Source organism: Babylonia areolata, chromosome 8 (assembly GCF_041734735.1).
Source record: "Babylonia areolata isolate BAREFJ2019XMU chromosome 8, ASM4173473v1, whole genome shotgun sequence".
Taxonomy (NCBI): domain Eukaryota; kingdom Metazoa; phylum Mollusca; class Gastropoda; order Neogastropoda; family Buccinidae; genus Babylonia; species Babylonia areolata.
In genome coordinates this window covers 13,590,310-13,610,309 of record NC_134883.1, presented here as the reverse complement: position 1 = coordinate 13,610,309, position 20,000 = coordinate 13,590,310, and the positions used below count along the sequence as shown (strand labels likewise).

Genomic DNA, 20,000 nt, shown 5'->3' with positions numbered 1-20,000 from the left:
GCTTTCGTGAACCGAAGCCAATCAAAATTACCGACGTCTCCGGAAGGTTCTGTGTGTGTGTGTGATAGTGTGGGGGTTTGGGAATTTAAGTTGTCAGCTGTTTCGACCTGTGGTGGTGACTTCCAAAATAATATGGCGGTGTTGCTCAGTGCGTAAGAGTAATTTTCGTGTTATGTTTGTATCTGTATATGTATGTATGTATGTATGTGTGTATGAAGGAAATGTATGTATGCATGTATGTATGTATGAAGGAAATGTATGTATGTATGTATGTATGTATTGTATGTATGAAGGAAATGTATGTATGCATGTATGTATGTATGAAGGAAATGTATGTATGTATGTATGAAGAAAAGTATGTATGTATGTATGTGTGTATGAATGAAGAATATGTATGTATGTATGTATATATGTATGTATGAAGAAAAGTATGTATGTATGTATGTATGTATGTATGTATGTATGAAGGAAAAGTATGTATGTATGCATGTATGTGTGCGTGCGTGCGTGTGGGTATGTGTGAGAGAGAGAGAGTCCCTCCAGCAACCAACAACGACAACCACCCCATCCTTCGAGAAGAAGTGGAAGCAGCTGTAAAATCGCTGAAAAAGGGGAAGTCAGTAGAGTGGATAATATCCCAGCAGAGCTGGTCCAAGCAGGGGGAGAAGCAATGATCACAGCCCTCACAACCATCTGCAACAAGATCTGGCAGACAGGGGAGTGGCCAACACCATGGACCCAGTCACTGATCATCACCCTCCCCAAGAAAGGCAATCTACAACAGTGCACGATCAGCCTAATAAACCATCCCAGCAAAGTCATGCTAAAGATTCTGCTAAATAGATTGAAGCCACAAGCGGAGAAGATCATCGCAGAGGAACAAGCAGGTTTCAGACCAGGGCGCAGTACAACAGAGCAAATCTTCAACCTCAGGATACTGTGCGAGAGGTACCTCCAACATCAGCAAGACCTCTACCACGTCTTCGTGGATTTCAAGAAGGCGTTTGACCGAGTATGGCATGCAGCTTTATGGGCCACCATGAGGTTGTTTAACATCAATTAACACCAACCTGACCCGAGTGATACAGAACTTCTACGACAAAGCCACCAGCGCAGTCTACTTCAACAGTAACATAGGGGACTGGTTCAGAACCACAGTCAGAGTGAGGCAAGGCTGTTTGTTCTCACCAGCTCTCTTCAACATCTTCCTGGAAAGAATCATGACTGATGCATTTGAAGACCACAAAGGAACAGTCAACATCGGAGGCAGAGCAGTCACCAACTTACGTTTCGCCGACGATATTGATGGCCTAGCAGGAAAAGAAGAGGAGCTAGCTAGTTTAGTGAACCACCTTGATAAAACCTCTAGAGCCTATGGCATGCAGATCAGTGCAGAGAAGACCAAACTGATGACCAACAACACCAATGGCATCAGCACTGACATAAGAGTGGATGGCCAGAAGCTAGAAACTGTTCACAGCTTTAAATACCTGGGAGCAATTGTGACAGATGAGGGATCCAAACCCGAAGTACTCTCCAGGATTGCACAGGCGACAGCAGCGCTCACAAAACTAAGGTACATCTGGAACGACCGGAACATTGCATTCGGCTCAAAGATCAGACTGATGCGTACCCTGGTGACATCAATACTCTTGTATGCATGTGAATCGTGGACCTTAACAGTTGAAATAGAAAAGAGAATACAGTTCACTGAGATGAGATGCTTTCGAAGACTCCTGGGCATATCCTACAAAGATCATATCACGAACGAAGAAGTTCGAAACAGAATCAGGCAAGTCATTGGGCCCTACGAAGACCTGTTGACCTTGGTCAAGAGACGCAAGCTCAAATGGTATGGCCATGTCATGAGATCACCAGGGCTTGTCAAGACATTCCTGCAGGGCACAGTGCAAGGGGGGAGAAGGAGAGGCAGACAGAGGTAGAGATGGGAGGACAGCATCCCAGAATGGACGGGCTTGAGGTTGAGCGATACAATCAGGTCAGAAAACCAAGAGGATTGGAGGATGCTGGTTGCCAGATCACCTGTGGCGCCCCAACGGTCCACAAGACTACGGGATAGGTGAAGGTGAAGGTGAAGAGTGAGTTTGATTTAACAACCAACCAGCTTCACGCTCCTTCAAGCAGTGCCCTTTGAGGTCATGTCGTTCTGTGTGTTTGGGTCTTTAGTTGTGGGTCAGGGTTGTTGTTGTTGTTGTTGTTGCTTCTGCTGTTGCTGATGTTGTTGTTGTTGTTATTGTTGCTTCTGCTGTTGCTGTTGTTATTGTTGTTATTGCTGTTACTGATGTTTTTGTTTTATTAATGCTTCTGCTGTTGCTCATGTTGTTGTTGCTTCTGCTGTTGCTGATGTTGTAGTTGTTATTGTTGCTTCTGCTGTTACTGATGTTTTTGTTTTATTAATGCTTCTGCTGTTGCTGATGTTGTTGTTGTTGCTTCTGCTGTTGCTGATGTTGTTATCGTTATTGTTGATGATGTTGTTATCGTTATTGTTGCTGATGCTGTTGCTGATGTTGTTGCTGATGATGTTGTTGTTACTTTCCCTTCATTCAGTGTTCATGTGAGTTTCTGATTGTGTGTGTGTGTGTGTGTGTGTGTGTGTGTGTGTGTGTATGCGCGCGCACGTGCTTGTAACATGCAGTACGGAAGGTTTCCACCAGTTGTTCGGCTTTTGCGAGCGAGTGTATCGGACGATACCTCACTACCACTGGCAACAAGGACTAAGCACCACAGCTGAATAACATTAACTCTTCTCATAGCGAAATATAACATGGCTTTTCTAGTGTTTGCTGGTGTCTTGTTTGTTTGTTTGTTTGTTTTGGGTTTTTTTTCTAATATCTCATTCTGAAACAACTTTTGACAAGCTGAAGGCGTAGAATCTGTTAGGAGCTGAACTTATCCAGTGATCAGGTGCAGTGATCTTGAGCGGTGTTTGAGGGGCTCACTCGAAGACTCAGTTGAACTTAAAATGGCTCGAGATCATAATCATCTCCTCCACTCTGTTTTGTGTTCTAGCAAATCTCTGTCATTTAGGATTAAAGTTTATCTATAACAATACAGATGTGATTGTTCTACTTTGATTTAGTTGCCTTGAGACTGTAAAAAGGAAGATAATAACAAAACTTACACACATACGTACACACACACACACACGCACGCACGCACGCACACACACACGCGCGCGCACGCACACACACACACACACACACACAGATAAATAGGTAGATAAACACACACACACACACACACACACACACACACACACACATATATATATATATATATATATATATAGAGAGAGAGAGAGAGAGAGAGAGAGAGAGAGAGAGAGAGATCAACCGTTATCAACCGAGAACTGGTGGTGTGACAAATTGTTCCGGCACACAACACCCATATCTATCCCCCGTTAGGAATTCCCCTCTAGGGGTGTTTAACGAAGTCCAGAAAGGTCTCGTCTGCTTAAAAGGTTGTTCTTATTCTGTGGGTCAAGTTTACTAAACCGCATAAGTTCCAGATCATGGACAGCGAGAGGAAAAGAAAAAAAAAGAAAAGAAAAAAAGAAAGTGACACAAACATACGTACATTCATAAGCAGAGGCAGAGAGACAGAGACAGACACAGACGAACACAGAGAAAGAGGACGAGAGAGAGAGAGAGAGAGAGAGAGAGAGAGAGAGAGAGAGAGAGACAGAGAGACAGAGAGAGAGAGAGTAAGAGAGACAGACAGAGAGATAGAGAAAGAACACGGGAGAAACAGAGACAGACTGGCAGAGAGGGGGATAGAGGGCGAGAGGGAGGGTGAGAAGGAAAGAGAGACACAGACAGACAGACAGATACAGACAGACGCAAAAAAAAAAAAAAAAAAAAAAAAGAAGAAAAAAAAAGGAGAACAAGGTCGGTGAAAATTATGACGGTTTCTTAAATCTTCACGCTTCAACACAGACCGAATTGACACCACCGTGCCACTGAAGCTGAGCTACTCGTTAACTCTCTCCATACGAACGGCGAAAGAGACGACGTTAACAGCGTTTCACCCCAATTACCATCATCAAAATATTGCAAGTGGAAGGCTCTTATACTGAAGAGGTGAATGTTGACAAAGAATACGACAATTCTGACGACGGAAGCTAAAGGTTGGGTCATTCAGACACCCACTGGACATCCGATGGGTCTGTGTAGAGGAGAAGAGAGGACTGGCCGTACTGAGTGAGTTAAAACGCTGTGACTGCGTTTATTGCATTTCTTTCACTGGGTTGTCGGACACCGATCTGCATGCAGTGCAGGTCACATGAACAAAAAACGGTCATTGACTGTGACGGATTGGAAGGAAGGGGGTGGTGCGGGTAGGAGATGGTGGTGGGGGAGGAGGAGTTTAGGGGGTAAAGGTGAGAAGGTGAGGGTGGAAGGTGGGCGGTAAGGGGTGGAGGGGGACTGGAGCAGGTGGAGGCTACATCTGATCATCTGTACTTTTTGTACACAGTTATGTAAATTGACGGGTAGCGCTAAGTGTCAGCTCGCTTGAAAGTAGGCCATGTGCCTTTTGACACACACACATACAACGCCACACACCCACAAACATTCACATACAGATGTATATGAATATTCTGTGTACGCTGTATCTGTGTCTCTCTCCTGTAATTATCATACCGTACACCATGAACGAGGATGAAAGCAAGTGCAGTGTAACAGCTGAACAGAACAACCTTGCCGGGCTTTATTTCCCTTTGTATGGAGGCTATAATACCGTCATGTGTGCAGAGGATCAGAGATCCTGCAGACTATGTGTATCCAATAGGTATGTGTGTGTGTGTGTGTGTGTGTGTGTGTGTGTGTGTGTTGTGCTTCTTTTGACATTAATTCTACTCGCATGTTCCTTCTGAATCAGTCCATGGAAAGGAAGAATAAGGCACGGGGAAAGAGGTGGTTTTTTGGTTTTATTTTTTTTTCTTTCTCCTACTTCTTCTCTCTCTACAGATATTCAGCAGCAACCTTTGTGAGTTATGGGTGAAGAGATTTCAGTCTGTTCTCCCACGTTAGCAAAGGTAACATGTTCAGGCTTGGTTGTGCCTGGTTTCCCTATGTGTGTGTTGATTAATGTGTGCAGAAGAATCAGAGATCCTGCAGCGTGTGACAGTATCCCGTGGGATTAGTATCTCTATGTATGTGTCTTTGCGTGCGTGCGTGTCTAAGTGTGCGTGCGTGTGTGCTTGTGTGTGTGTGCGTACGTAGGCGCTGTGTGTGTGTGTGTGTGTGAGCGCGCGCGCGTTTGTGTGTACGCTATAGATGTGTGTGTGTGTTTGTGCGTGTGTGTTGTGTTGTGGTGTGTGTGTGTGTGTGTGTGTGTGTGTGTGTGTGTGCTGTGGTGTGGTTGTGTGTGTGTTTGTGCGCGTACGCGCGTGCGCGCGCGTGTGTCTGTGTGTACATGTTGTAATTGTGTGTGTTTGTGTGTGTGTCGTGTTGCGGGATGTATGTATATTGTGTGTGTGTGTGTGTGTGTGTGTGTGTGTGTGTGTGTGTGTGTAGTGGTGTGTTGTGGTGTGGTGGTGTGTGTGTGTGTGCGCGCGCGCGCACGCCTGTGTTTGTATGCGCGCGCGCGCGCGCGTGCTGCTGCTGCTGAACTGACGAGGAATGTTGAGAGTGAATGAGGGGCATAAAAAACGTGATGCAGACGCGAGAAAGTCAAGCGTTAGGCGAGTGCAATATCATTTCCGAATGTCCAAAGTCATGCAACATTTTTGAAATATTACCATTCCACTCGGCTAGATTTCTAGACACTCTGGGTTAGTTGTTGTTTGTGCAATTTTTGTCATGTGAAATCAGATGTTTTGTGAACAGATAATACTCTAAAAACAGTATTATTCTCATTCAATGAATTACACGTCCGTCATGTACTGTGTAACATTGCAACATACATTGTCGCCATGTATTGTTTGCCTTTCGACGATTTTGATTTTTTCCATGTGCCCCCCAAGGGGACTTTTTGGAATAAATCTTGAATCTTGACAACATGACAGATTTTTTTTTTTTTCAGGTTTGATTGAGGCTCATTCTTGTTAAATCAGACTACGGCAGTGTGTCTATAAGTACTGAAAACACGTTACCACGTGTGTGGTTTTTATATGTAACTCAGTACTTAAGTTCGTGGTTTACACACTCTACAGGGCTTCCTCTTTTCCAACAAGTTTAACACTAATGAATTTTCTTTGTCTTATTATATTTTTTTAAGCTTTCCTAAAATTAATGTTCGTCTTTGGTGCGAGCTCTCTCCCTCTCCCTGTGTTTGTGTGGTCATCCCGAAACAATCATCCACTCACCTCTAACATGCTGCGAACACGTGTTAACACATATAAAAGATCGAAACCCACGCGATAAAGATGGGTGCGCGAGTTGAACTTGTGGAGACTGTGCGAGCGTGAGTGTTCGTGTGTGTGTGTGTGTGAATGTATCTGTGTGATGTGTTTGTGTGTGTGTGTGTGCGTGCATCTGAACACTGTTAAGTGTATCTGATAATGTGTGTGCGTGTGTGCACGTGCGAATTTGAATGTGTGTGTTCGCGCATGCGCAGGTGTGTGTGTGCGCGCGCGCGCGCGCGTGCCCAAGCGGGTGAATGTACATGTATGTGATGTACTGCTGTAACCACGTGCGTCTGTGTGAATGCACGCACACGTCTTACTGCGCGCGCGCGCGCGCGTGTGTGTGTGCGAGTGCGTGCGTGCTTACGCGCGTGTGTGTGTGTGTGTGTGTGTGCGCGCGTGCGTGTGGGCATGTGTGTACACGCATATTACTTAAAACTTACATCCCAGTTCCATGCATTCGGAGTTTGTATGCATGAGCCTTGAGCTGCGAAGCGTGATTACCACTCGACAAATGCCCATTCACCACTGTACAAAAGCAAGAGAAAGAAGCACTAGGACCACCACGTGTGCGTATGTTAACATGCCCCTATATATATATATACATGAAATGGCGTCTGTTTGCATATTGTGTATCCGAGTGTGCACACACTTGAGAAATGTGTTTTTGTTGCGAGATTTGAAATGGGTCCCCGTGTATTCAACTGAACATTGCTTTGGGCGAACTGCATTTGACCATTTCGGAACGTTCTGTTGCAGGAATATTCTGCTTCGGAGCAAACAATCTGATTAGAAAAACAAATTTCTGGAGTGGTGTGTGTGTGTGCGCGCGCGCGCGTGTTTGTGCGCACGCGCGTGTGTATTTACACATGTACGCGCATGTATGTGTGTGTGTGTGTTTGCACGTATGTGTGTATGCACGTGTGTGTGTGTGTGTGTGTGTGTGTGTGTGATTCGCACACGGTAGGTATCCGCAAGCACGAATGTAAAAAGGGCATGTGCGCACTTCTGCGAATATCCGCGCGCGAGCGCGTGTGTATGCGTGTGATTGCATACATGTATGCATGCACATATGAATGCATTTCTTCGACTTTTCACGCATGCGTGTTATATATCGGCGTAGTTTACACCCAGCTCTGCACACATTGTAAATAATTATTATAAAAGGAAGTGGAACACTGCACTATGTGAATTATGCATGTAGCATAGTAAACATTTCACAGATCTCACTGGGTCCACAGCCATAACACATACAGGAAATTATGTTCTTGGTCATAATTTTTTCGACTGCATTGTATTGAAAAGTGGATTGTGTTATACTTTTTGTCACAAGATTTCTCTGTGTGAAACTCCTGCTGCTCTCCACACACAGAGATAACGCTGCACCACAGTGCAACGCTACCCATAATTATTTGTTGCACTGTCACAAACACCCAGCCACACATGAACCACAGACAGCTGGAAAAAACACGATGACTTCGCCCCAAATTTACAGTTTTTCTGTTGTTCGTGTGTATATATATATATATATATATATATGTGTGTGTGTGTGTGTGTGTGTGTGTGTGTGTATGCACAGCTGTGGTTTTTCATCGTAAAAAAAACAATCAGGAAATGCACATTTTAAGAAAGCTCCTATGGTTCTAAGTGTTACAGGATCTCGTGCAGTCCTGCTGATGAATGTATACATATACTCATCAGGAACATCCGTGGATGCGTTCAATGCGAACACCCATCCATGCACATAACGTGTATCAATACGCTCACTCGTAGCGGTGTACACAAACACACACACACACACGAACAAACAAGGACATTTGAAAAATGTACTAATATTCCGTATAACAGAACATTTTATTCTTGATTAACATGGTTATTTTGGGGAGAAAAAACGAAACAAGAAATTTGCAATCAGAACAAGCAATGTTGACGCACAACCCCCCTCTTCAAAAAAAAAAAAAAAAAAAAACCAACCAAGAAAATATATATATTATTGTGTTGTGTCTGCTCCATGATACATTCCTCTCTCCTATACTGTCGATTCCATCAATTAACCTTTCCACACAACTTTCCGCTGGATGTACGGGTTTTCCCCCTTAGTGTTTCACAACTTTCAGGTTTCCATGGCCTGTACGAGCACATAAACCTTCAGAGGCGGATCAGAGTTAGCCTGGCTAAACTGAAACATTAGGGAGGTTGTGCACACACTTTCGTCGGGACTCCCCGGTTATTTTTAGTGAGAACCGCGTGCGCATGCGCGTCTCCATTGCCGGTTTTTCTTGGTCACCGAAATGCGAATATATCGTTGTGGAAATCGCCTGATGATGTGATCGAACTCTGCCGAAAAGTTGTCCGAAGAAAGGCAGTGCACACCCAAAAAATAGTTTTGGTGGTGGGCTGCCCATGACGTCATATGACCTTATTTGTCGCTCTGCAAGCGACGAAATGCTCCCGACGAAAGCGTATGCACAACCTCCCTATTATCACAGCTCTTCGCCCCCCCCCCACCCCCCCCTCAACCATGTCCCCCCACCCCTCCCAGAAAATGATCTTTCTCCGACAGTGACAGATAGGTGAGAAAAGCTGCCACGTCCGTTAACAAACAATGCGTAACAACATCAACAACACAAATATACAACAGAGAATAGAGAACTGGTTCACAGCATACATTAGATTTCCTTCACACGTTTCTCCATGTCTAGTCTTGGTGGCCATCTGGAAGACAACTTATCATGAATACAAGAAAACAGACAACGGAATGTGCTGGGTCTTGTTCTTCAGTGCGATAATATGGTCACCAAAACTAATTCCTGGTTATTATGATTCATAATGCACAGTTCGTCTCAGTTCTGTCCTGCTCAAATACAGCCAGGCACAAGAATATTTAACAATAAATACATACATCCTTTGTGCTTTCCCTACTCCTCTAAAAGGTGGATAGATAGGTTAATTCACAACTGGATGTAATAACTATCACACAAGAGTAACTCTGGTTTATCAAAAAACTCATCAAAGCAAAGAATCTGCACGAAATACGAATGGATTTCAGCAAGAGAAATTACTCAGTGTAAAGAACATTTACAAATACAACAAAAAGGCTTACAAAAATGGTGATATCATATCAAGAGCACGTGAGAAAGCAAAGATTTAAATGGAAGAATCAAGTAGGCAAGCAAAATGGAAAAAAAAAACAAAAAAAAACGGAATCTAAGTCATTCGATAACTGTATTATCTTAATTTACAAAGAACATTTAAGTGAATCTTTGGGGTTTGTACCACCCCTCCGTAAAGGCTGTCTGCCCTCTTGTTCAAACACTCAAACCAAAACAGAAATTATAATTCGACCCTCTTTACAAGATGCTGACACAAACAGTGAGGGTCCTCAGATGGTCTTACAGCTGGGAGACACACAAACATCAATTTGATTGATACAGACACCAAGACACTGTCCAGTGACTCAGCTTGCGATTGTGGGGGTCTGGAGGTGACTCCATTATATCATCCACGCCAACCTTGATACAGCTGAAGCATGAGGAAAGTTATGCTTGCGGCTAACAGAGTGTGGGATTCTACGAATCGAGTTCACCGCGATTTGGTTGTGAACTCAAATTAATTTCCTCCCCAGAATGGCACATCAACAAAAACTTCAATCTTGCAGCCAAAACTCTTTCTCAGCCATTGGGCGTTCCGTTCTCTGACACAGTTTACTTGTCTACCCTTTCCCGCAAGGCAGGAAACTGAACAAAAGAGAAGCTTAGAAACAAATGATACAATTTTAACTCATTAAAACTCTACCTGGACAGGCGTCCTTCAAGACACAAACATGTGTTACCAGGCAGAGGGAATTAAAAATTAATGGAAAAAAAAAGAAAAAAAAGTACATACAATTTCCCACAGTAAAACGTTCACGCCGTACTGTTGTAACATTACTGAAAATACAAAAAAACAGAAAAAAAAAAAACCATATCAGTGGCCAAGTTTAAGCTCAAACCCATTGCTTTCCGCGTAAGGTATTATTTCCTGCAGACCAGCACGGGGCATTTGGCGTGGTGGACGACGGAGTCACTGACACTGCCCATCACGGTCCGGCGGATGGCGCCCTGGCCGCGGGACCCCATCACAATCATCACCGCGCCCACCTTCTCCTGGTGCTGAATGATGCTGTGCCAAGAGTCTTTGTGGTTCGTGTTCACCAAGTGGAACTCACCACAGACCTGCGGCGGAACACACACACACACTCACACACACACACACGCGCGCACACACACACACATGCAAACATACACACACACACACACAAATGCAAACACACACACATGCAAACACATACACACACATATGCCATCATCAGTTTGGACATGTAGTCAGGCATAAATGCATGGACTTCCAGCTGGGCAGTTTTCATTCTAGAACTGAAACAGTATTCATTTTGAGACTAAAACAGTATTCATTCTGGGACTGAAACAATCTTTTTTTTTAAACGTTCCTTAAATTTCCTTTCCAATAATAATTATAAATAATTATGTTCTCGGACTGGATTTATTCTTTTTTTTTCTTTTTTTCTTTTTATAGTTTTCATTTACTTTTCAAAGACTTACACCATAGATGAACGCCGCTCCTTCTCTGCCTCTGGACCTTGCGTTTGGACTGAGCTCTGTCTTGTGAAATCTCTGCACTCAGCTTTTTAGAGCCGAGACTAAAAATCTACCTCTTTTCAAAATAGCCCAACCCCCTCCTTTCTCTCTGTCCGTTCTACAGTTTCTCCAGATTTATGTTCACTTGGATTTAATAAACAAATTTAATCTTTCATCCTACTGAATCACAGCTATGTGTTACACTGGAAAAAGCAAGCTATTCAATCAATTATTTTCGATATCAAAACAGTTTCCACAATGGACATTGCCAGAGAAGACAGCTTCTTAATTAAAGCCCATACCTAAACGAGGGAAGGGTCATCGTCAGTTAAGTGGCTACCGGATCCTAGATATGCAAAATATTGCTGGAAAGCTCATGGAATGCACAACAGCCTGAAAGCCAGTAAACTCGCAATGGATCTTGAACAGAGGCACATTCTCCCTCCAAATCAAGGGTACAGAACAGGTAAGTGTACATGGGGAAAATGTGACTGCTTTCGCAAATGAGGTATATGAAGGATTTCAAAGAAAAGAAGAAACATTAGCAGTAGCAAGTGACTTGGAAGAGGAATACAATAAAGTCCATTCCGGACACTTCGTGGAGCTGCTACTAAAGCATGGAGTAAGTTTGACGCTAAAAAGATGGATTGCCAGCAGCAGCACTTCTGGAAAGAACGCCCGCCCTAAATCTTGGAGATTGGATGTTTGCACCCTCTAAACTTTCCATGGGACTGCCACCAGGATCTGCGCTCTGTACTATCCTCTGCGTCGTCTACACAAAACGGGTTGCAGATTTAAACAACAATGGAGTAGCACGTCTTCGAACCCTTGCAGACGATGGCCCAGTCTTCAAAATTTCGAAAGATGCTCAAAAAAGAACTGCAACTGTCCAGAAACAACTGAACAATATCACCCAATGGTGCAAGGACACAGCATCTTCCATTAATCCAGCGAAAGCCAAAACGTTGCTATGCACTTTCAACAACAAAACAGCAAGCATCACCAACAGCTGTCTTATTCGACGGACTTAGATCGAGAAAACTGACTGTCTACGCTACAAAGGAATAAAGTTTGACAGGGTGCTGACTCTTCTAACCGTTCTAAAATGCAAAAAGGGTCTTTCAGTCTTATAAGGGTCTTTAAGTATTGAAGGCAATGGCAGACAATCTTTCAGTCTTGTGATGGTCTTTCAGTCTTGAAGGCAATGGCAGACAATCTTTCTGTCTTTTAGGGTCTTTAAGTCTTGAAGGCAATGGCAGACAATCTTTCAGTCTTATGAGGGTCTTTCAGTCTTGAAGGCAATGGCAGACAATCTTTCAGTCTTGTAAGGGTCTTTCAGTCTTGAAGGCAATGGCAGACAAAGTAACTGAACAATGCCACCTCTTCTGACTGTAAGAATCACCCGTTCCCAGTGTGATTGACTGTGTTGTTCGCACCACGTGCATGAAGCTCTGCCCCGTCACTGCCTGCCAATCTGTTTGCTTGTGTGCTTGCTTGCTTGTCTGCCTACTATTGTTGCACCGGCTGTGTGTCTCCTGTTTGTCTGTCCCTGTACCCATGTCTGTCAACTACTTCTTCAACGTTCGTGGGCTGCAACTCTCACGTTCACTCGTATGTCTACGAGTGGGCTTTTACTTGAATGACCGTTTTTACCCTGCCATGTAGGCTGCCACACTCCGTTTTCGGGGGTGTGCATGCTGGGTGTATTCTTGTTTCCATAACCCACCGAACGCTGACATGGATTACAGGATCTTTGACCTGCGTATTTGATCTTCTGCTTGCGTATACACACGAAGGGGGTTCAGGTACTAGGTCTGCACACATGACTTGGGAGATCGGAAAAATCTCCACCCTTTACTCACCAGGCGCCGTTACCGAGATTCAAACCCGGGACCCTCACACTGAAAGTCCAACGCTTTAACCACTCGGCTATTTCGCCCGTCATCTGTCGACTAAACTGCCGACCTGGCACCGGTGTACCCGGCCTGGGCTACTTTATATCCCGTTGTATGAAATTGCCCAGAGTGTGTAAAATGTCCGGGGCCATTTCATACCTCGGTGTTAACAAATTAAAACAGCACCGGTCGTTTTAAACCTGGGTATATTTTGACCGAGGCCACTATATGCCCGGGTATATTCTGGCCTGCTTAGCAACACCTGCTCCATAAGTCACCTGATATATCTGCCATAAGGTCGGGGTTGAACTATTCCCTTACTGCTCCTGTCTGATCATGTCCCTTGAGAGAGTGTGGTTTAATTTATCTCCCTACGAGCCTGAATAACCACACCAGAGAGAAGTAGGACAGTCAGATGATTTTTTTTTTTTTTTTTTTTTTAGCGCTCTTTCTCCTAATCTTGTCCCAGCAGTGTGGAATGAACTGCTCTTTTCTGTCCGTCACGTATTTTCCCCAAGTTTGGTTTGAACAGTGTCTCACGTCAACACCTCCTCCGTTCTGCCTGCTACCTTACTGACTAATGTGTTTCTTGGAACTTACTCTCGGTGTGTGTGTGTGTGTGTGTGTGTGTGTGTGTGAGCGAGAGAGATAGAGAGAACGTGTACACGTTTGTGCGTACGCATGCTTGTTTGTGTGCGGTAAGTCGTATCTGAAGGCATGTACACTGATGCATACTGTATAACTTTTTAATGTAAACGCCACGATCCCCCAGTCCGGGAGGTGTTGAGGGTCGGTCAACTCGGGGAGAGCATTCATTTCCTATTTGTCCGCCAAAAGGTTGAATGGAGTGCCCAGGACAATCGGGCGGATAGGTTGGTCAGGCAGGCCTGTTTCCAGCCCTAAACGGTCTCTGATTCATTTACCTGATTGTCGGCCATCAGCTTGGTGAACTTCTGCTTGACCTGCTCCACCGCCTTCTCGTCCTTGGCCTTCAGCTCCTGCACGTGAGCCGGGCTGGGGCCTATAGGGGTTGGACAAAAGGAAGGGAACAAACAAAAGTTATTCAAAACATTCCACTATGTCACGTCACTTGTCTGTATACTGGGGCTGGGTGTGGTGGGGTCTCTTTTGACTTCGAGACGGTTAAGGGGAAGGGGCGGGGGGTGGGGGAGTGCTTGCGTACGTGCGTACGTACGTGCGTGTGTGTGTGTGTGTGTGTGTGTGTGTGTACAACAAAACAAGATAATCCCTGGACTTGCTGTCACTCCATGAAATTCATTCCACAGGGGTAAATTCTCAGAGAACAAGAAATGGTAAATAAACTCCAAAGAATGTTATTGTATTGTATTGTACTTCTCTTTTTTGTCACAACAGATTTCTCTGTGTGAAATTCGGGCTGCTCTCCTCAGGGAGAGCATGTTGCTACACTGAGAGCGCAACCCTTTTTTCTTTTTTTGTATTTTTTCCTGTGTGCAGTTTTATTTGTTTTTCCTATCAAAGTAGATTTTTCTGCAGAAATTTGCCAGGGGCAACCCTTTTGTTGCCATGGGTTCTTTTACATGCGCTAAGTGCATGCTGCACACGGGACCTCGGTTTATCGTCTCATCCGAATGACTAGCGTCCAGATCACCACTCTAGGTCTAGTGGAGGGCTAGAAAATATAAGCGACTGTGCCGTGATTCGAACCAGTGCGCTCAGATTTTCTTGCTTCCTATGCGGACGCGTTACCTCTAGGCCATCACTCCTTTTTCCCACTCTCAAAGTTTCGCCCATAGAGCTTCATCAAGAGATCATTAGACAAGACGCTCTCCTGATAAGTCCAATGTGCGAAAGTTTGAGAGTAGAAAAAAGCACCTCTGTGTATCCAGGCCATTTTACGTGCTTAATACAGTCCTATGACTCCAAATGTGTATGTGTATGTATAACCAATAACAGAATGTGTGTGTGTGTGTGTGTGTGTGTGTGTGTGTGTGTGTGTGTGTGTTTAGCTTTCATTTCCTAACAGCTGTCGACCCTATGATCTTCATTACCATACATCTTCTGCATCATTCTGCCTGTTGCACAACCACTGTCTGCACAGCCAGCGTAAGCACGCGTGAACAAAGCCCCACAACAAACTGTACAATTTAATGTCGTCTTCTAGCAACGCTTCTGCCGGTCGTGTATGGTCCAATGGCAGAACCAACATAGAACACTTGTTGTAAAAACAGCAATATGCATCCATGTTCTCCAGGAAAACTATTTTCTCTCAAGCTCTAAGCGAGTTGGGTTACGCTGCTGGTTAGGCATCTGCTTAACAGATCCGGTGTAGCGTATATGGATTTGTCCGAACGCAGTGACGCCTCCTTCAGTAACTGTTCAAACTGAACTGAACCACGAAATTGAACTTCGGAGATTAAGACAAATCCATTTACACAGATAATGTACTGTGATATGCTTTATACTGTATCGTACGAGGTATCCCATGTAGAATTTAAAACTGAAACAAGACGACGACCACGGATAACAAAAAAAACTTGCATCAACAGAAAGACGCGAGCTGAAAAGCACGTGACCAGTCACCAGACAAGTTAGACGCACACTGACTGGCCCAGACAGCAAGCACGCACACTCAAACCGTGATTCTGTGGTTCTCCCTCACAGGTCTGAATTGTACTCAGTTCAATAACATCCGCCCTGTACGTTCTAAAACAAACTAAGCAACTGTTTCCAGACTGAAACTCAACATTTTTTTTTTTTTTTTTTTTTAACGCAAGGTTCCGTTTTGTTTCAATATTCACATCATTTTGATTCAACATACACAGAACATTTTAGCTGTATAAAATAAATGAACCAAACAATTATTATCTTTATTTTTATTGTTCACACAAGCTTTAACAAAAAGAAGCGGGCCGTTTTGATCAACAAAGCCCAGCCAAAAAATCTGCCACAAACTACTCTGTTCACTCATTCCAACTAACCAGCCAGCCAGCCAGCCAACCAACCAGCCTGCCCATCCACTTTACCTCCATCCATGGGTTGGACTGGCCCCCAGGCTTCCGCGCAGTGGACCACGTGCAGCACGAACCCTGGCTTGTAGACGTCGTTGACGTAGTCTGCAACACCAACAACACCAGTGTGATGCGCTGTGTTGCTTTGTTTTGTGCTGTATTGTTTTCGCATTGTGCAGTATTGCTTTGTGTTAATTGTATAGCATTGTACTGTACTGCATCACATTGTGTAGCATCGCACTGTACTGTGCTGTACTGTATTCTACTGCATTACAATGTACTGTATTGCATTGTATTGTGTTGATCGCACTGTACTGTGCTGTACTGTATTCTGCTGCATTGCAATGTATTGTATTGCATTGTATTGTGCTGATCGCATTATACTGTGCTGTACTGTATTCTACTGCATTGCAATGTATTGTATTGCACTGTATTGTATTGATCGCATTATACTGTGCTGTTCTGTATTATATTGCATTGCAATGTATTGTATTGCATTGTATTGTAATGTGTTGAATTACTTTTTCGTCAGACGTTTCACTGTGTATTTGGGTCCCTTCCTCTCCCCGGTGGGGCGGGCGGTATGGAAGGTGGGTGGGGTGGATCAAGGATCCCATCTCCCATCCTGTTTCAGTTGCACGCGCAAACATGTGACGTATGCATGCGCTTAAGTGTGTACGCGTGGGCACGTGCATGTACGCGCATATGCACGCACACACGCACGCTGACACACACACACACACATCGTACAGACATGAGCACATCACTATTTACTCAGATTATGGAGTCTCCCGTCAGACCGATGGATGAGTGAGAGGCAGACAGGCTTATCTGTCGGTGTGTGTCCTCATATGGGAGTAGAGACCAATTCTGGATGCTCAGATATGACACAGACAACACACACACACACACACACACACGCTGGCGCACACAATGCATTGACTTCTACTGGCAGTTTATGAGACGGCAAAACATCAACTTGAACAATCCGTCTACCTCTTCATCTGCGCACCCATGCCAGGGCGCTGTCCCGTCGGCCATTTCCAAGCGGATCAAAAACAGACCAACAGACACAAACAAAAATCACAATATACATTCAAAATAAACAGAGACAGAAACAGACGAAAAGGCTAGAAGGCGGGAGTTAGTGAACGGCCATGTAGGAAATAAAAGATCAAGTAGCAAATGCCAGACTGTTTGTGTAAAAAGGTCAACTCGGCATCCCGTTTCTATGTACCTCCACAGTGTGAGGTGGTTCCGGGTGCTTAGGGAATTGGGTGAGAGGGGGTTGGGGGGGGGGGGGGAGAGGGGGGGTGGTAGAGAGGTAGAGAGAGAGGGGTGGGAAGTGAAAGATAGCGGTGGGGAAGGAGGGAGAGAAAGGGGGGGGATGGAGAGAGAGAGAGAGAGAGAGAGAGAGAGAGAGAGAGAGATGGGTTGCGATGTAAGGCATGGCCTGTTCTTCGGCAGTCTATCTTTGCCAATCAACATCTGCTTCAGACAGTACACAAATTCATGACGGAAGAGAGAGAGAGAGAGAGAGAGAGAGAGAGAGAGAGAGAGTGAATCGAGGTACGTTTTATTTGGTTTTGTTGTGTGGGTTCGTTTTTGTTTCTGTTTTTTGTTTTTTTTACCCTGGAGCAATATCTCCATTTCTTTTCTTCTGCAGGACAAACATCACTGTGTCTGTGTGTGCGACCACAGCTTGCACATGAAGGAGTTTGATCTTCAAATGATCTCTGTCTCCTGTGCTAACCTGGACTCTGATAACAAGACACTGGCTCTGAGAATATGCAGCACATCAGTGCCCAACTGACCTCTGCCCCGGTGACCGAGAGAGAGAGAGAGAGAGAGAGAGGGGGGGGAGGGGAGAGGGAGAGAGAGAGAGAAAGAATGAATGAATTTTACTTCTGAGGGTAATACTAATAGAATAAGCAACAATGCTTTTTTTTTCATCCAGCCCTCAAAAGGAGGAAAATGGGGAAACTGCAAACAAACAGATTGCAAATAACATCACATAAAATTAAAAGAGAAAGGAAAAAAAATATATAGCATCTCGTTCATTACAAATCGTGGAAAGGACTACATGAAAATTGTGCACACAAACGCAAGCATACTATTCAGAGTGACGAATACATCTGCTTCACACAGTAGAGAGAGAGAGAGAGAGAGAGAGAGAGACAGACAGACAGACAGACAGAGAGACACAGAGAGAGTGTGTGTGAATGAATGAATGTGTCTGATTGTTCGGGTGCGCATGAGTGTGTATTGTACGTGCGTGCCTGCGCATGTGTGTGTGCGTACGCGTATGTGCGTGCGTACGTCCGTGCGCGTGTGCGTGCGTGTTTGCGCGCGCGCGTGTGCGAGTCCTTCCATAGTTACCAACAGCCAGCAAAGAAAATGCAACCCTAATTCCCTGTCAATCACAGAAAGCTCGCTATTGTCTTGTTCGTAGTCTGTCCTTTTTCACGTTGTTACAGTGCGTTCCCTTTCGCATGTAGGTTAAAAAAGAAAAAGAAAAAAGTTTGAAGAACGTCATCTAGAACTCAAAGGTGAAATCGATTTATCAAGTGACACGAGACATTGCATATTTGACGAGGTTGTCAGTTAACAACAATTGTTCCTTGTACTCAACCTCATTTCAGCTAAACACGTTTTATCTTTGCCTCTTCTATAACCGGAGATTGATGAGAGAGAGAGAGAGAGAGAGAGAGAGAGAGAGAGAGAGAGAGAGAGAGACAGACAGACAGACAGACAGACAGAGAGAGGCACAGACAGATAGACACAGAGAGAGACAGAGGCACAGACAGAGGGTGAGAGAGACAGAGACAGGCGGACAGAAACAGAGACAGAAAGAGCGAGGGCGGACTCATTATCTTTTAAAACAATCGCCAAACAGTACAGTGCACGAAGTACCAACGATTTTAACAGTTTTGCTACATCAATTGTCGCGATGAAGCAAAAGCATAAACCATGTTGCAACAAAAAAAGAAAGAGAAAAGAGAAAGCACAGTGAGAGAGAGAGAGAGAGAGAGAGAGAGAGAGAGAGAGAGAGAGAGTGTGTGTGTGTGTGTGTGTGTGTGCCTGTGTGTGTCTGAGTCTGTGTGACACCAAGAAAAAGGGACACGAGAGTTTGTGAGAGATAAGACATACTAGCATATATCCACATCCAGACACTTCATGCATATCTGCATGCCACCCACCACTCACCAAAAGAAGTATGAAATTATAACGATAATAACAATAATCATTACTATTGTCGGTATAACAACAACAGCACTGACAATGAAACCTTAGACAGCATATAAAGCATGTCCCCATTGCTTGAATAGAGAGCCATCATCAGATACAGTCTTCAGTCTTCTGCTTTCCAGCTCCTAACGGCTGCACTTGACTCTTGAGGGTGGGTAGACAATCGTGTTTCTCTCAACAGGCTGTAAAAATTCGGACCCCCTCCACGTCAAGTGATCAATCTCTCATGGTTTACTGCGTTGTGTTTGCACGCTTTGGACAAGAGGTGTCGACACTGTCTTAAGAAGTGCGTTTCAAGTCGAGATCATCATTGCAAGAACCCACAGAGAGAAGAAGAGAAAGAGAAAGAAAGAGAGAGACAGAGAGAGTATACGAATACGAATACCGTTTTGAAGAGAGAGAGAGAGAGAGAGAGAGAGAGAGAGAGAGAGAGAGAGAGAGACAGAGAGAGAGACAGACAGACAGAGAGAGAGAGAGAGAGAGAGAGAGAGAGAGAGAGGAGAGGGGGGGGGGGGAGGGAGGAGAGAAAGTCCAAGAAAGACCGCGAGAAAGGAAAAGAAATAAGACTGGAGTGAGGGCAGACACCCCGAGACGGACACACACACACGCGCGCGCGCGCGTACACAGGTTCACCGAGAAAACAACACAAAAATAAAAGGGGAATACAAGAGAAACCGAATGGGAAGGACAGCCAGGTCACCCTTACTTTTCTCCAACAATGACAGCAAACCAGATAAAAAAAAAAATAAATAAAATAAAATAAAATCCATGTACCTACATTTAAACATATCACCATACGCAACTTTACCTCTTTACGCAACTATCCTCTTCCCCACACGTCAGAATATATTCACCAGATTTACAC

The 20,000-nt window shown here is 44.4% G+C and overlaps 1 protein-coding gene across 1 annotated transcript in view; it reads right to left on the bottom strand.

Moving 5' to 3' along the window:
* Positions 1–8,197: 8,197 nt before the first annotated feature.
* LOC143284549 (uncharacterized) overlaps positions 8,198–20,000 on the bottom strand; it is a 17,913-nt gene continuing 6,110 nt past the window's right edge. The window contains exons 2-4 of the mRNA XM_076591317.1: positions 15,902–15,991; positions 13,820–13,917; positions 8,198–10,581 (exon numbers count right to left, since the gene is read on the bottom strand). Coding sequence (XP_076447432.1) covers positions 10,381–10,581; positions 13,820–13,917; positions 15,902–15,991 — 389 coding nt within the window. The 3' untranslated portion in view covers positions 8,198–10,380. The remainder of the gene's footprint in view (positions 10,582–13,819; positions 13,918–15,901; positions 15,992–20,000) is intronic.